At 51.5% G+C, this 17,757-nt stretch overlaps 1 protein-coding gene across 7 annotated transcripts in view; it reads right to left on the bottom strand.

The window, feature by feature from the left end:
- Window positions 1-17,196, bottom strand: part of TCF4 (transcription factor 4) — an 80,671-nt gene extending 63,475 nt beyond the window's left edge. For 6 of the 7 annotated variants that reach the window (XM_039388538.1, XM_039388541.1, XM_039388540.1 and 3 more), the window contains exons 1-2: window positions 17,138-17,196; window positions 15,476-15,572 (exon numbers count right to left, since the gene is read on the bottom strand). In XM_039388538.1, the coding sequence (XP_039244472.1) occupies window positions 15,476-15,542 (67 nt within the window). In that variant the 5' untranslated portion in view covers window positions 15,543-15,572; window positions 17,138-17,196. Of the gene's footprint in view, window positions 1-8,824; window positions 8,910-15,475; window positions 15,573-17,137 lie in introns of those variants that run through there. The other variant, XM_039388545.1, reaches the window with a different exon arrangement.
- Window positions 17,197-17,757: the final 561 nt, after the last annotated feature.

Here is a 17,757-nt window from a genome sequence, read left to right as displayed (position 1 = left end):
CCCTTTCTAGTCACCGCCTGCCTCCCAAAGAGCCCAAATCCCAGGTATTGATGAGGTTTCCCAACTCCTGCTCGGCATGGCCTGGGAATACTGGCTGACCCTCCCCTATGGAGATCGATCCCGGATCACACCCATAACAAAGGTATCAATTAGCAGGGGGGAATATGCAAATGAGCTGCCTGTAATGAAGTCCTGAAATCATTTGGTGCTGAAAACAGGAGCTAGGGTTTCCAGAATTCCCTGCGGGGAATCTGTTCCGTGAGAGGATGGAAGGACTTCCAGAAGCTGCTTCAGGATTGATTTTCCCACTGTTTTTAAGGCTTACATTCCCAAAGTTCTTGAATTCCACCTGGATTTTGCCAGGATTCCCTTCCAGGGCCCACACTGGGAGGAGCAGGAAGGTTCTGGGGAATATTGGGAATTGCTTCCTGGAGAACCTTGGTTGTACTGCCTCACAGGATTCCCAGGAAAGCCCATTCCCAGCTGATGTGGAAATTCAAGTTATAATCAGAATTTATGTCAGGAGATTGGGATTTAAAAAATCATTAATAGGAATAAGAGTCACTTTAATGAATAATTATTGAATATTGATTAAAAGTTTATTAAACAATTACTCTCATTCCTTAAGGAATTTTTCCAGTAGGAACTTGGGCAGATGGGAGAATTTAATATTCCAGAATAATGGATTTATTTGTTGGTTGCTATTCCCTACAAGAAAAGAAGAACCAAAATATTTTGGGGACAACACTGCTGGATTTGATCTGGGATCGGGGTCACCCTTGGCTCTCCCATGGGAAAACCTCCTGGATGCAGAGGCACGAATGGAGTGACCCCACCTTCCTTTGGGATGTTGAAAATTTCAGATGGCTTTATTTTGGGTTGCAATTGCACTGGTTTTCCCCCAAAAAAATTCCAGGGAATCCTCCCAGGACGCAGCTTTTAAACCATTTCTTGTTTAATTGGGCACATCCCAATTATTTGGCTCCTGCAAACATTCCTGGCATCCCTGAGCCACTGGGAAGAAAAATGGTTGGAAATGGATGTTTCCTTTAATAGGGAATTTTTAGGGGTTTGTGGAATATCCTACTTCTTACAGCATCATGGAATAAACTCACTGCACCAGGATATTTCATTGGTTATCCATAGCCATGGATTCCATGGAGCAGAAATGGGAGCGGGAAAGAGGAATCCAGCTGAACTCACCCTTGGAATAAAGCTTTGGAGATGCCACTATCAATCCTGATCGATGCTGAATTCCTGATTAAATGGAAAACCCAAGGAGCTGCTAAATCCAGGGTTGAACTTCCACATTTTATTAGAAAATTGGGAATTGTGGCCGGGGTTTATTTCCCAAATTCCCTGTTTTCTGAGCCATTAAGGAGATAAAAACTTTAGGGAAGGATTTATTTTCCTTCATCCATGATTTTAATAAAAGATGTTGAAAAAGAAGGGAAAACAAATTAAAAAGGGAAAAATTGGAATTATTCTTTGTTTTCTTCTTAAGGAGACAGTCCAGGGGATTTATCCTTTACCAGGGTTTGGAAAAACCTGGGATAATTCCCTCTTCTTCCCTGCTAAAGCACTGGATCCCATGGGAATCCCACAGCCTGCCGGGATGGGGCTGGGAATGGGCTTCACTCCCCCAAGTATTATCAAAATTACCCAATTATTTCACTTCATTTATATTTATTCTATTCCTTTAATCCATTATATTCCCTTTTCCCCTTGGAAACCACCCCTAAATTCTGCCACCTCTCTCTCAGGCCTCATCCCATTCCAGACCCCATTGCTACCCATTCCCTATAAATTAAATCAAATTAAATAATCATTTTTTGGTTCAGCTCTTCCCAAGGAAAACCACCAATAATACATTAATTTTTAAGGATATATTTTGTAAGGAGCTTGTGGGATATTTATTGAGGTTAGATATTGTATTCCCAGGTTTTTTGGAGCTTTTAAATCCAAATATTCCTCACCTTACTCCTGCTCAAAGGGACTATTTCCATCTATCCAGCCCCTCACAAGGCAAACCCAAATTCCTGGTAGAAAACAAGGATCAACTGGATTTTATAGGAAATGTGTCTTAGCAGAATCATTCCCAGTTTCCAATGGCAAAGGAACAACCTGTGCAAATATATTCCTTATAAAATAAGGACTTGGGGGGAAATTTCTTGGTTGGTTCTGATTTTTTACCCAAATCTGGAATTTTTAAAATGAAACCATTTTGTGTGGAGACAATTAAATGTGGATTTGACTTATTTTATCCCTCCTCATTCCCAGGGTTTTTTAATCCCAGATTTTTCCTAATCCCAGATTTTTATTCCTGAGCCCAAAACATGAATTTTGGGGGAAAAAAGGACCCAATCCCAGTTTTATTGTATGGAAGGGAATGAAAAAGCTCCGAGAAATGCCGGGATGAACGGCTCCATTCCGATTGTTTACAGGTGCCACTGCACCATCTGCCTGGGCATTCTGCCCATCCAAAGGGAAATTATCCCGGAAAAATAAACCCGGATCATTTAAACCTCCCGAATTCTTTGATATTCAAATATAAATCAAGTTCTAAAGTTTGAGATTAAAAAGTGCTTAAAAATGGAATTGTTTGGGCAGAATTGATGTTCAAATCGATGGGAAAGAGCTCTTCCTGGAACTGAGAATGGTGGAATTGCTCTGGATCAGGCAGCTCATCCCTGTGAGCAGCGTCACCTTTTTCCTCCTCATGCTTCCCATTCCCACACAGATATTGGTTTGGGAGGGAATAATAAATACAAACAATCCCAACACCGGGAATTGCAATTCCCTGTTACTTTCTTTTCCTTTGGAATTGTGTTGGCACCAGAGGACCTTGGGGAGCCCACGGCATTTTCCTGACACAGCCCCACCAACAGTAGGACGGGGCAAAAGGTGGAATTCTTGGAGTCCCTGTAAGGAACCAAAGGGCAGAGGAAGGGCTGGGAATGCCAGAAATAAGGAGCAGGAGCAGCTGGGGCCGGATCCTGTCCCAAGGAACAGGAGCATGGATGGATCCTGAACCAAGGAACAGCAGGATCACGGCCAGATCCTGCTCCCCACACCGAGCCACCACCCCAGCGATGCCGACGGATCTGTCCAGGCATGAGGAACCCTTGGATGCACCCGGGAATGAACTGGATAAGGCCAGGAGAGAACACACCGGCAGCACCTCGTTCCCTCCGAGTTCACTCGCACGCAGGGAGAACCAAAGGGAAAATAAAGGGGAGGGAAAAGTTTTCCTGCAATTCCCGTATTCCTGCTGGGGTTGTTTTTCTTCCCTGTTTTTTTGGGAGGGGGCCAGGGCTGGAAGGAGTTAACGGCTCCCTCCCCTTCATTTGCATCTGGTGCTTTTAGTGTGTGTGTGTGTGTGTTGTGTTTTTTTTCCCTTCCCTGAAAAAGTTGGCAGAGCCGCCGATTTTCCATAATGCAAGCATTTGGGAATTGTGAGCGGAATGAAACCGATCCAATCTCCTGACTGCGACATGAATTTTCATTAATTACAACCTTGTCAGCAAAAGCATTATCAAAGCTGAATATGAAAATGCTAATGAGCGCTCATTTGCATATTTTTCTTTGTTGGAATGTCATTAATTATTACATTTTATGATGATGAATGCAGCTGTCGAAGCTCTCCGATGCATAATTAGCCATCAGAATGCCAGGAGCCGATCAGCACTTTTGGGGCAAAAGCAGAAAAAATAGGCAAAAAGGCGACAACCCCCCGACCGTCCCCGCAAACGCCGAGGCGAGCCCCCCGAAGGGCGTCCTTCCCCAGCGCGGGAGCGGCGGCGGTGGGATGGCTTTCTCCCGCTTTTACACGGAATTATTTGGGATTTTTTTTTTGTCGTCGTCGCAAGCGGAGCTCTTAATAAAAAAAAAAATCGTTATTCCAGCTTAATTAATGCCACGCTTAATTATACCGCCATGATGTCAGCGGTTTTAATTAAGCGCTGGCGCGGGGACAGAGAGCTCCCCGCCGCAGTAAGAGTCGCGGGGCCGGGCCGGCAGCGCGGGGCGCGGGGCCGGGGCGGGCGCGGGCCGGGCGCGGAGCGGAGCGGCGGCGCGGGGAGGGAGGGAGAGCGGAGCGGAGCGGAGCAGATGGGCCCCTTCCACATGAGCGGCGCGATCAATCACAGCTGAAGGGCCCAGGTGCGGCGCAGCCGCGCGGCGACGCCCCATTTCACAGTCTGTCACACTCCACACGGCCCGCAGCGCCCGCCCCCGGCCCGCCACGACCCGCGACCCGCGACCCGCGACCCGCGACCCGCGACCCGCGACCCGCGACCCGCGACCCGCGACCCGCGACCCGCGACCCGCGACCCGCGACCCGCGGCCGGCCCGGGCAGCGGCGGGGCACGGCACTCCGCGCGGAATCCCTCGGGGGGCGTGGAAGGGTCGGGTCGGGAGGGAGGTCGAGGACCGGCTCGTTCCACCCCCCTGCCGCGGGCAGGGACACCTCCCGCCAGGACGGGGTGTTCCGAGCTGGCCTCGGACACCGCCGGGGATCCAGGGGCAGCCATCCCGGATGGCATTCCAGGGGAACGCCATCCCAGCCCCTCACCACGCTCCCAGGCAGCAATTCCTGCCCAATATCCCATCGAAACCGGTGGGAAGCCACTCCCTGTGTCCTGTCCCTCCATGCCTTGTCCCTGATCCCTCTCCAGCTCTCCTTTAGCCACTGGAAGGGGCTCTAAGTCTCCCTGGAGCCTTCCCTTCTCCAGGTGGACACCTCCGAGGACGAGCACAAACCTCGTGATGCACATGGATATCATGACCCACCTAATTCCCACTCCGAGATATTCCCGTAGGGCTCCAGCACCCTCGAGCCCCCCCTTCACCCCAGATGGACACCAAGGAGGGACCACATTCCAAGCACTGCATCCCTGCTCCTCCTTCCTGAGCCCCAGGAAAGGGGAATGCTGCAGGAAGGAGGGATTTTCACCTATTCCATGGAGGAGCAGCAGTGAGTGACATTGGCACAACACTGTCCCTCGTCTCCTTCCACCTGGATGGAACAGGGATGAATCCAGGGCATGGCACCCACCTCAACCTGAGCGTGACCTGCCCACTTCCCAACAAAGGCTGGGAAGATCCACAGAAATGTCAGCCAGCTGTGGCTGCATCATCTGGACAACCGGAGGGGGGAGAGAGACAACTTGTCTTTGGAAAACCAACCAGGAAAAAGCCCTTTGGAAGCTTAAAGAATAAAGAGATGAAGGATCAAACCCCCTGTGGTGACCTGGGGGATGCACCCACATCCCGATGGGATTTGGGGATACCTGCTCCCTATCCAGAAACTGCAGCAAGCAAAACTAAAGCTCCCAAAATGGAAACAAACCCCTTTTTTTTCCTCTAGAATTTCTCTGGAAGTTGCCTGAGCTGCAACAGCTGCTGCATTAATAATATAAGGAAAAACGGGATTTCTGAGAGGATTCAAGGAAGACACAAAGGCACTGAGCTGAAAAGGCCCCGTTCTCCAAACTAACCAATTATTAATCCCCTGCTTTTCCTGGGAAGGGCTGGAAGGGGTTTGTGTCACTCTCACCCTCCAGGATCCCCCCATTGGCAGGGATAAATCCCCCTTTTTTGGCTCCAGCACAAGAAGCAGATGTGAAGGGCTCCTTTCAAATGAAATTCCCCAAAGCTGAGCTGATGCAGCTCCACATCAAAGGCACCCAAACCCCATCTCCTCCCCCTTCCCAGATAATTGCAGGGATCTGGTGTCCTTTGGAAAAGGTAGAGCTCCAAGTCAGGTAAATAATGATGGTGGGTTCCCTCTGCCCCAGCCTCTGCTGCCTCCACTTCCCAGGGCTGGGAATTCTCTCCTGTATTCCTGCAGATCCCTTTCCTGGCAGCGAGGAGCATCCCAGGAGGGATGGAGGGACAGGACACAGGGAATGGCTTCCCACTGGTTTAGATGGGATATTGGGAAGGAATTCCTGGCTGGGAGGGTGGGGAGGCCCTGGCACAGGTTGCCCAGAGGGGCCGTGGATTCCCCATCCCTGGAATTTGTTCCAGGCCACGTTGGAGCAACTTGGTCTATGGAAGGTGTCCCTGCCCATGGCAGGGGTTTGGAATGAGACGATCCTTAAAATCCCTTCTATCCCAAACCATTCCATGGTTCTATAATGGAGTTTTCCAGGTCCACATTCCCATATGATTCCTATGACATATCTAAACCTCTCCAAGTTCATAATCCATGAATCACCACTGCAGAAGGACCCATATTCTGCAGTATCCCTCTCCACCCTCCCAGTGCAGCCAGAGGAGATGGATAATTATCGCTACTGAACCCCAGCACAGACTGGACTCTGTCCACCCACCCTGCACCTCCCACTGGGATTTGTTCCTTGGATTCCCTTGCTGACCTTGGGAAGTCACAGCTTTACGGCCCTTAATTGAGGAAAATCCGCTCCTCCCACCCCAGCAGGACCTTCCCGTGGCCAAGAGGGACTGGAATTTCTGTAATTCCTCTAAATGGGCAACAATGGAGCTGGAAATGGAAAATTAGGGATCTGGAAGGAAGGAGCAAGCGGAAAAGCAGGAATGTGCTCCACATTCCTTTGTCCTTTTTGCCTTCCACTCTTAGCTCTCTCCCTTCCTGACTCCTCTGTCCTTCATTATCCCCTTTCCTGTGGTGATGCTCCAAACTGGCAAAAATTCCCGACTGCACAGGCGTGGAAACTGGCCCGAATTCCAAATATAATCCCAAATCTAGGCCAGGGGTATATTTGGCAAACACAAATCCCTGCCAGATTTACACAGCTCTAATAATAAGGTGACGAGGACCGTGGCAGGATTAGGGACGTGGCTCCCTTGGCCCTCCCAGAGTGCCAAAAGAGTTTCCTTTGACTTCTATTCACCCTTCCCAATGGATCTCACACCATCAACTCTGGGGGGCGGGAACTGGGAGGGAAAAGAAACTCCCAAAAGACCAACCAACCCTATTTTGGGATTGGGGGAGCTTGGATGTGCTGTTTCCCATCAGCTCCAGGATGTGTTGCTCCCCATTAAGCAGGAACACAAGTCCACACTAAGCATGGAAGACACGAGGAGGCTCCCAGCATTCCTAATGGATTTCCACAGCCCAGGTTGCCATTCCCTTTGGAGCCCATGTTCCGTTCCATGCACCAGGGAAGCTGCAGGTTCCCACCACCCTCTTTCCTTCCTTATCCATCACTAAAGTCCTTTTTACATGTTTAAACCTCGTAAAATCCCTCATCACCCTCATTCCCATCCCAGACCATCCATCTCCGGTCAGGAGGAGAGGGACATCCCCTTGTGCCACATCCACATCCACAGCTGTGCATGCCCAATCCTGGAATGTCCAAGGCCAGGTTGGACAAGGCTTGGAGCAATCTGGGCTAGGGAAGGTGTCCCTACCCATGGCAGGGGGTTGAAATGAGATGATCCTTAAAATCCCTTCCAACCCAACCCATCCAGGATCCTATAAAAAATAAACTGTATTAGGAGGAACTTTTTAGGGTTTTTGTAACTAGAGGAACCGTGTCCCAATGCCCATGTCCAAGCCATGTCCAAGTGCCCATTCCAATGTCAAGGGCTCATCCCTGTGGCAGGACTCTCCCACCCGGTTTCTGCTGGATTTTCTCTTCCCTCCCTTTCAAGTGCAGCCTGTTCCCCTGAGCCCTGTCTCCTCAGCAAATCCCATTACACAATGGAACAAATATGTGGAGGGAACAAGCCGAGCTTCAAAGCCCAGGCCCTTCCCAACATTTTCCAGGTGTGCGCCACATGAGCGGAGCCCGGGATCGTGACTGCTGGGGGGGGTGATGACAGCTCCTGAGAACGGGATCAAAACCATCCCACATGGAAAAAGAATATCAAAGCCAGGCACAGACTCGCTCTGCCAGGCAAAGAGGGGGGGCTGACTCCAAGAAATCCTCCTGGGAATGCCGAGATGGGGAAACAGAGGAGGCAAACAGGACACGCTGGGTCGGCCACGCTCTGACAGCACTTATGGGGTTACAAACTAGATCCCAACTAACACGGCTTCCCACCAGGATGGGGGCAGGAAAGCAACTCCCCAGGTGGATCTGAAAACAGAGATATCCAGCCTGTGGAAGCCAAGTGCTCCCGAGGGGATCACATTGTTCCCCATCGCGAGGGGGGTCTGCATAGCCCCCCACCATGAGGGGAGCCCACACTGCCCCCCAACATGAGGGAGGTCCACATTGCCACCTGGAATGAGGGGGGTCACATTGCCACCTGGAATGAGGGGGGGTCACATTGCCACCTGGAATGAGGGGGGGTCACATTGCCCCCATCATGAGGGAGGTCCCCACTGCCCATCATCATGAGGGGGGTCCGCACTGCCCTCAGCAGACCCCGTGAGGGGTTTCAGGCCCCTCAGACCCTCGTCCCTCAGCAGACCCTTTTAGGGGTTTCACACCTCACCATTTCTCAGCAGACCCTTGAAGGGTTTTATGCCTCTCAGCCTCCATAGCCCTCAGCAGCCCCTGTGAGGGGTTCGTGCTCCTCAGCCCCCCCAGCCCTCAGCAGCCCCTGTGAGGGGTTTCCCACCATTTTGAGCCCTCAGCCCCGTGAGGGGTTTCCTGCTCTTCGGACCCCCCCCAGCCCTCAGCAGACCCTGTCAAGGGTTTCAGACCCCTCATTCCCCTCAAACATCAGCAGACCCTCAAAGAGTTTTGTGCCTCTCAGACCCCCCAGCCCTCAGCAGACCCCGTCAGGGGTTTCAGACCCCCAACACACAGCAAACCCTTTTAGGGGTTTCAGACCCCTCAGCCCCCCAACCCAACCCTCAGCAGACCCTTTTAAGTGTTTTTTACCTCACCATTTCTCAGCAGACACTCAAAGGATTTTGCAGCCTCTGCAACCTTCAGCAGCCTCCGTGAGGGGTTCGCGCTCCTCAGCCCCCCAGCCCTCGGCAGCCCCGTGAGGGGTTTCCCGCCATTTTGAGCCCTCAGCCCCGTGAGGGGTTTCCCGCCCTTCAGAACCCTCAGACTCTTTGAGGGTTTTTTTCAGCCCCCCCCAGCCCTCAGTATCCCACTGAGGGGGTTTTGTTTAATTATTTCTTTTTAAATGCTTTTTGGATGCTCAGCGCACAATGGGGCCAGTCCTGGAAATGGAAATCAAGAAGGTAATGGGGAAAGGTAAGGCAGGGGGAAGGATATAAAATCATGGAGTGGCTTGGGTTGGAAGGGACCACCTTGTTCTAACCTGCTGCCATGAGCAGGGACACCTTCCACTATCCCAGGTTATTCCAACCTGGCCTTGGACACTTCCAGGGATGGGGAAGCCACAACATCTCCAGGCAATCTGTGCCAGGATCTCCCCACCCTCCCAGCCAGAAATTCCTTCCCAAAATCCTATTTAGCCCTGCCCTGTGGATGCTGAGGGCACTAAGGATGATCAGAAGGTGTTTGGCTGGATAAACATGGAATAGTCCTTTTCTGCTCTTATTTAAGGATTCTGGGATGTCTCCTCTCTAGTTTAATCCCTCCACTGATATTCTCACCCACCGTGTGATCCCCCAGTCTGGAATAATCCCTATTTCCTTCAATATTTCTCACCTCTCTCCTGGGAAATTTAGAGCCGATTCTGGCATCTGTTCCCCGTCCTCTTTTGTGAACACTGAGGCGAAAAATCCATTTATTTTTCAGCAGTGTCTACATCATCTGTCAATAAATTCCCCTTTCCAGCTCTGAGAGGTCCTAAAAATTCCCTGTTCCGGCCTCATGCTCCTTCTGCATCACAATAATCTGTCGGGATTGTTTATCTTCACCCCCTGCCTCTCCCTTTGCTCTCAGCTCCTCTTTTAACACTAAACCTCATCCCACACCTTCCCTGAACTTGGAATTTTACACCTTTTATTCCTGGTTTCCTTTCCTTCCATTCTTTTTTAATCCAACCTGCTTTTCATGGATAATTCCCCCAAATATAAACATAAACACCCACAAAGCCAAGCATTGCAATATTTGATCCTTGGCCTGATTGCTTCTTTCCCAAATCTATTTGGCGGGTTTGCTTCCCAGAATATCCCTCCCCATCCCTCCTTTTTGGAATATTAAGGCAGCAAAAGTCTATGGGATAAAGGGATAAATGGGAATATTCTGATTTTTGTTAGAAAGGAATATAATGGAATTAAAGTGCTGCTGGTTCCCGTTAAATCCATGCTCCGGAGCTTTTCCTTTCGCGTGTCCCAGGATCAAAGTGTCCCCCCAGCCTTGTGTGGTGGGAGAACTGGTGCTGCCCGTAATTCCGACCATATGGCAGAGGGATATACTGGCATGAGGCTGCAGAGAATTCCTGGACCCTCCTGTCATCCCTCAGACTGGACTGACCTATTCCGTGCCTCCATCCCAATGCAGCCAGAGAGCCGAGGGAAGAGTCATTCCCGGAACAATCCCGAGGACGGGAATTCACACTTTAACTATAAAAATCAAAGGATTTTTTGCTTCCAGAGCGGCACATTTTCCCACAGAAAGGGAGGATCACTCTGTCTTGGATGGAGACAGAAAATCCCGGCAGGAATTCAGGGAGCCCTTAGTTTTAAGCACCACAGCGCAAAGCTTGTCCTAAACCTAAACCAGCAGCACAGCTCAGCCCCCCCACCCCTCAGATCCATCATTTTCCAGCAGAATCCACCAAAGCTCCCCAAAACAAGTTGCTTTTCTGCCTGCAGCTCCTCCTTGAATTCCCCACCTCTCCAGGCTGGGAAGTTCAGACTGCGGGGACGGGCTCCGAGCGCTTATTAATTAAACTGGGCTTTGTTGGCCACTCTGGGCTTTAACCAGGAGCATAACAAACCCATTGTTTTTCCCTGCCCAACGGACCGTGACCGCCTATGGAAATGACCCACTAATTCACCAAATTGGTTTTGTTTCCCAGATTTTCCCACATGTCCATTTTCCAGCTGTAATGCAAATCCCAACCCGGCGTGTCCCCCCGAACAGCCCCGAGATCCCTGGGTGAGGCTCAGGAAGAAACACTCCAGCCACAGAAACTTCATCCAGGAAACTCCAGGAAACTGGAATTCAGTCAGAAACCCCTGGGGTTTTTTGGTGTTGGGTTTTGTTTGGTTGGTTTTTTTGTGATTTTTTAATTATTGGGTGGTTTATTCCTTTTTAAATTATTATTTTAAATTATTATTTTTCAAATTACTATTTTACATGATTGTTTTTACATTATTATTATTTTAATTATTGTTACCTGAATTATTATTATTTGAATTATTTTTTTTCATTCATAGAATCCTGGAATGGGTTGGGTTGGAAGGGACCTTAAATCCCACCTCGTTCCCACCCCTACCACCATGGGCAGGGACACGTCCCACTTCCCAGATTGACTTTTTCCCTCTTCATGAATATTTAAGGAAGTCACTTCCAGGTTTCTCTTAATGCCCAGACAGGTGGGAGCTCAAAATTCCCTCTGCAACCAATACCAACAAAAGCTTGGAAAGGCAAGCTCCAATAATCCCTGGGAAGAGTAGGAGCTCCTTAACCACTAAAGCACCTCTGGATGTCACTGGAGAAGCTGTTTCCCTCTCCAGGGGATAAATCCAGCTCCAAGCCTGGCATCACAATGGGAGAGCTGGCCAGGGGGCTGGAATTATGGGCAGGAGACCGGGATTATGGACAGGAGTCTGGGATAATGGACAGGAGACCAGGATTCTGGGCAGGAGGCCATTCCTGCTGCCTTCAGAGAGGACAACTCCAGCCTGTCCCACAAAACAACTCGGCTTGTCTGAGGCCCAGATCCCAAGGAATGTAAACTTCCTGGCAAACTCTGCAGGCCAACCTCACGTTTCAGCTGCCAGAGCAGCCAGTTTCTATGTACACATCTCTGCTCTTCCCAAGGAAATGGAGATGTCCTTGTCATCTCCTTTCTCCGGGACTGTCGAGCGGCTGGAGTTGGATGCCGGGCCCGGAATCCTGACTGGCAGCACTGACAAATCTATTAACTCCTGCCTTGGAGTGGGAATGTGTTTCTCTTTCCAGCTTTGTGGCTCCCACAAAGCATTTTAAAGCACCTTTCCAGGTTCCACTCGGCATTAAATCACGACTTTGGAAGGTCTCCAAGGATGGAGGGTCCCTGGAGTGTCCAAGGCTGGGTTGGATGGGGCTTGGAGCAGACTGGGGTAGTGGGAGGTGTCCCAGCCCATGGCAGGGGGTGGGATAAATTGGGCTTTAAGGTCCCTTCCAACCCAAACCATTCCATGATGCCATGATTCTCCTAAAACTGGTGCTGGGCTGGATCAGCTCCATGAGTGGAAAACACTTCAAAGGAACACTAGAGCCTGGAATTCCCAGTTTTGGGGTTTCCAAAGGCCTTTCCTGACCTTTTTAGGTTCCCAGAATCCCAGATTGGTTTGGGTTGGAAGGACCTTAAATCCCACCTCATTCCAACCCTGACAACTCCCACCACCCCGGGGTGCTGCAAGCCCCTTCCAACCTTGGAATTCCTGGACAGGTTTTGCTGCTTCCCTCCTGGTTCCTGGTGCCCCTTCCCTGCTCCAGCTGCAGAGCAGGAGCCACCTGACATAACAGAGGTGGTGTGAAAGGGAATTAATGTTCCCAACCGAGCAAATCCCAAAAGTGCCGAGGTGAAATGGAATCCCACTTGAGGGAATGTTGAAATCAGTCCTGCAGAAGGGTAAAAAACCACAGAGCCGGCTGAGTCAGAGCCCCAGCATGGAAAATTCCTGCCCAGACGCTGACAGTTTAGCAACTGGAAGCGGGGCCTTTTAACGCTGTGTTGGAGAAACTTCCCTAATCTGCACAAAATTCCGGCTCTCCTAGGGATGTTCAGAGCACTTGGAAGCACAAACCTAAATATTCCTGGTAGGCAAAGCCAGGAGAGGGATGGAATTCCAAGGAACCTGCAGCTGTCACATGATGACCACAAGAACCACGACAAATTATCACCCAGAGGTCACCACCTAAACCAGCAGCACCTGGAACCTCCCTGGAATCACAGGATCCTGGAATCTCCTCACTGGGAAGGGAGTCACTGAGTCCAGCTCCCGGCCCTGCACAGGACAATCCCAAAATCCCCCCAGGAGCACTGAACCACTTCCCTGCAGGGAAATGCTCCAGGAAGTCACGCAGGGTCGAAAAGCAATGGGAAATGATTTCCCGTCCCTTTAACAGGGTATTCCAAGGAGCAGGACAAGCAGCATTCCCAACGAGGACGCCTGGGAAGGGGAGGGGCGATGAGAAGCGATGCCGGACGTGCCACACGCGGGGACAGGGGTTAGTGGTGGACTCCATGATCCCAGAGGGCTTTTCCAACCTGAATCCCATGATTCCACAGCCCCCATCCCACAGCAGGAGCCACTCCAGCCGAGCTGACGGAACACACCAGTATGAACCATTTTGAGGGGGAGGATTGTCAGGCTCTGGATCAGTTGCCAAGGGAAAGGGGAGAAAGGATGGAAAGGAACCCACAGCCGGATCCTGACACCCAAATTGACAGGAAGCTTTCCTTGGGAGAGTCCAGAGCGCTGCCAGGGGAAGGGAAATGAGGGAATCCATTTGGAATAAGTGGAGTCGGAGCCACAGTCTGGTCCAAGTGAAGAGCCCTGCACAGAAATTCCTCCCAAAATCCCAAACGCCGACACAACCGGAGCACGGAACACTCCCAGACCCCATCCTGGATATCCATAACTGCAGCGTCGGTCCTGCTGCTGCTTATGGGTTCCCACTCCCACACAAAGCTCTCCCAGCCCATTCCCTGGGAATGCTGGAGCAGGAGGGACACCTGCACCCATCCCACTATCACAGCCGGGAAAACCCCTCCAAGGCAATTAAGCAGGACCTTCTAGAAACATGAGGATGCTCCCAAAATCCCTTATCAGGAACTCTGGAATCCTGAATCCTTCTGCATTCCTTCCCCAGGTGCCCCCAACTGCATTTTTATAAACCAAATATTTCTTAAACCAAGGGAAAACACTGTTTTCCTTAAAACTGGGAGAAGCAGGACTGAGATTTTTCAGGAAGCCCAGGCCAGGTAGGAGAGGGCGAGATGCTTCCAGGCTTGCTGGTTTGCAGGTAAATGTTCAGGTGGGAAGCGGCAGCAGCGGCTCTCCCTGGCTCCCTGTGCTCTCCCTCAGCCCCGTGGCGTGAGTGCAGGAGGGAGTGGTGAAATTTCCCTGCTTTTCTTGGCTTCTCCCGAGCCTTTCCCAAACTGTCGTAACCGTGCCTTGGCTGGGAACCCGCACGAACCACTCGAAGCTCCAGCACTGCTCAACAACTCCCAGCTCTTTCCCAATCCCACAGGCCGAGGGACGGCTGGGGGGCTGTGGAGTGATCTATGGCAGCCCCAGCTCCGTGTTTTCCTTGGAGCGGGCTCAGGGCTGTAAAGCGGAGCCGGATGAGTTCTCTGAGGGAACTGGGGCAGGATCTTGGCCCAGCTGGAGGTGGAGGGACACTCTGACATCACCTCTTCACTTTAATCACCCTAGTTAACTGCGGGAGCCAGCAGTCACTCCTGACCAATCCCAGCCTCTCCTCGGCCACGCACGGGGGGACCAAAGCCAAATCCCAGGAGTCCTGAGGCTGCAAAACCTTCCAGGATCCATGGAGTCCAAGCTGGGACTGATCCCGGGCCAGAGCACTGAGTGCCACCTTCAGGGATGGGGATCCACCTGGATCCCTGCTCCCCTGGGCAGCCCCTTCCAAGGCCTGACCACCCTTTCCAGGAGACCCTCCCCTGGTGAAACTTGAGGCACTTCCCTCTCCTGCTGTCCCTTGTTCCCTGGGAGCAGGGCCCAATTCCCCCTGGGATCCATCAGGGAGTTGCAGAGCCAGAAGGTCCCCCCTGAGCCTCCTTTTCTCCAGGCTGAGCCCCCCCAGCTCCCTCAGCCACTCCTGCTGCTCCAGAGCATTCCCAAACTCCCTTCCCTTCCCTGCACACGCTCCAGCCCCTCATTATCCTGTACCTGGCGAGCCCAGAGCTGATCCCAGGATTCCCCACTGGGACTGATACAATCCAGGTGCCTCTTGCCCACCTGGGCTCCCCTCAATCAGATCCAAGGATTTGGAGTCCAGATCCCAGCAGGCAGCGATCTGTCCCCCTCCAAACAACATTCCCAGTGTCCCTCACCAGCTGTTTGGTCCCTTGGGTTACTATTTATTTACTGTATTTTCAAAAAGCCTTTTCTGCTTTAAAAATCCCGTTCCCAGAGTGTCCAACCAGGCAAGGAGAAGCTGAGCCTCAGGAAAACACCATTTACCTCTCTGGGGAAATTTTGCATCCCAAGCCCAGCAAGAAAACACAATTATATATATATATATATAATATATAAAAAATAATAAGCATCACCACAGCACATTTTTATACCTTAAAACAGGAAAAATTAGGCATATCCCATGTTCCCACCCTTCTAAGGAATGAAGAGGGATTTAAACCCTCTGGATTTTGTTTCTGCTTCATATATCTCAATTTCAGCCCCAGATTAAAGTAGAAAATTCCATGTCCTTACTTTGTATCCTGGAATTGACAAAGGGAGGAGAGAGATTGTCGTGGGAGCCGAGGTCTCTGCTGGCCATGTGATCGTAGTGAGTCCCATCTCCATAGTTCTGCCAGGAAACCAGGATAAAACACGTGTTGGAGCAGCGTTTCCCCGACCCCCAAGCCCGTATTCCCTGCTAAATGTTAAACCTGCTCTACGAAGCATCATTCCCTGGATTTTTTCCCCTGGAATGTCACGTTACAGGGAGTTTTTAATGCTGTTTCAATGTTTTGGTTCACCACAAATCGACTTTACCATGGGGAGAACGGAGGACTGGGATGATGCTCTTGGAATTCTGTGCTGGGCAATAAACCCTCTCAGAAGGGTCCTCCTGCTCACAATATGGAAGAAAGAGTCAGGAGAAGCCGAGTCTCCCGCTGTGGGAATGCCATTCCAGCAGGGAAAAGCGAGGTCAGGCCGTTTGTGGAATAATTCTGGCAGTTAATGCCCAGCCCTGATTCAAATTCCCAAATTCCTCCCAGGCTCGTGCTCCCTTTCTTTCTATCTCCCAACTTCATTCAGGGGTTTGGAGGCAGAAATAATCGGTGTGTGCCAATTCCCAACTTCCTTTTCAAAACATTTTTCCCTGGGAAGCAATACAAGTGTCAAGGGGGAAAAAAGGGGAGAAAAATCAACGTGCCGGGCGGGAATGACGTCAGGGATGCAAAGCAGGATGGAGAAGAAAAGGTACTGGGATTCCTCCCCTGCAAGGGATAGGGAAATCGGGGATCCCCCTGGGCCGCCTTGAGGGAAAGACCCTGGACTGGGGATGAGGAGGGGATGAGGAGGGGATGGAGAGGGGGTGGAGAGGGGATGGAGGGCCCAATCCCGCTCCTCCTCCCCGTTCCAGGGCACAGAGCTGCTGGAGCCCTGAGCCTTCCAATTAATGGGAAAACAATTAAACAGGAATTAGAACAAATTTAACTCAGGGCACGAGGAAGAGAGAAGCCACTTCTTGCCCACCCTGAGTGTTCTCTATGGGTTTGGAGGGAATAAAGGGGGATAAACAGGGAACGAGCAGCGCAGAGCTGAGGCACCAGCCATGCTCAGCCTGGAGGAAGGGAAGAGCTGGGATGCTCCATTGGGAACAGAGGCAGGAGGGGCAGAGCTGGGATGCTCCATTGGGAACAGGGGCAGGAAGGTCAGTGGTCATGGAATGGCTGGGGGGAACATGGCATGGCCAGGGGTGGTCAGTGGCCATGGAGTGGCCAGGGATGGCCATGGAATGTGAGCCCTGGCACAGGGATGGGGGGTGGCCCTCCCCTCAGGCTTGGGGACACCCCCAATCCCGAAAAATCCCAGTGCAGGGGGTGAAACCCTGGGAAATAGCCTGTGCCGGCTGCGCTCGGGTGGGGCCAGGGCTGAGGGAGCCCCGCAATAAACGGCTAATTAATATCCCTAAAAATCATGGGATGGCTGGGGGTGGAAGGGACCTTACAGACCATCCCACGGGTGGGCAGGGACACCTTCCCAGGGCCCGGGATGCTCCAGTTCCCCCGGAGCAGGTGCCGGATCCGAGCCCAGGCACAGGTTGAATATTAAAAGGCCCTTGAAGGAGCAGCCGAGCGGCCGGGCCCGTCTGTCCTGGATTGCACGTTCCCAGGCTGAGGGAGGGAGATTAGATGTACTTACCCGGGATGGACTCGGATGGCCTGCATTCCCCCAGGACCCTGAGCTGGTTCTGTCTTCTACATCTGGGGACAAGGAAGTTCTTTAGTGGCAATAATTCCTGCCTTTTGTGCCGGCACTTTTAAATTAACGCTTCAAATTAATCTCCCGGTGCCTTTAATTAAGAACCGAGGGCCGGGAAGCGGCTCCTGACCCGGAGCTCCAATTAACTCATTGAAATGCGCGGCGGGAACGAGCTGGACCCTCAGGAACGGGGGCTGGAGCGGCGCAATTCCAGCACTGGATTGAGTTCCTGACACTCGGGAGTGGCGTCACTGACACAGCTCCAACCCGACCCAAATCTCTGGCAGAAAACAGGGATGGACAGACAGGTGAAATGCGATTGTCCAACGGGAAAAGCTGGAGGGGAAAGGGCAGAGTGTGTTTTACACTCGAGGGTCACCCAGGGAAGGGGAGGTGGGATGTGCCAGATCCATGGATACAACGGGACATTCCCAGTATTCCTGCTCTGCTTTTCACAGAATGGGTTGGTGTGGAAGGCATTTAAAGGATCATCTGGTTCCCACCCAGACACCTTCCACTATCCCAGATTGCTCCAACCTGGCCTGGGACACTTCCAGGGA

Source organism: Pipra filicauda, unplaced genomic scaffold (genome assembly GCF_003945595.2).
Source record: "Pipra filicauda isolate LSUMZ 115617 unplaced genomic scaffold, ASM394559v2 scaffold661_size620017_pilon, whole genome shotgun sequence".
Classification (NCBI taxonomy): domain Eukaryota; kingdom Metazoa; phylum Chordata; class Aves; order Passeriformes; family Pipridae; genus Pipra; species Pipra filicauda.
Note: the sequence above shows the minus strand (reverse complement) of the source record. Positions and strands in the feature narration are given on the sequence as shown.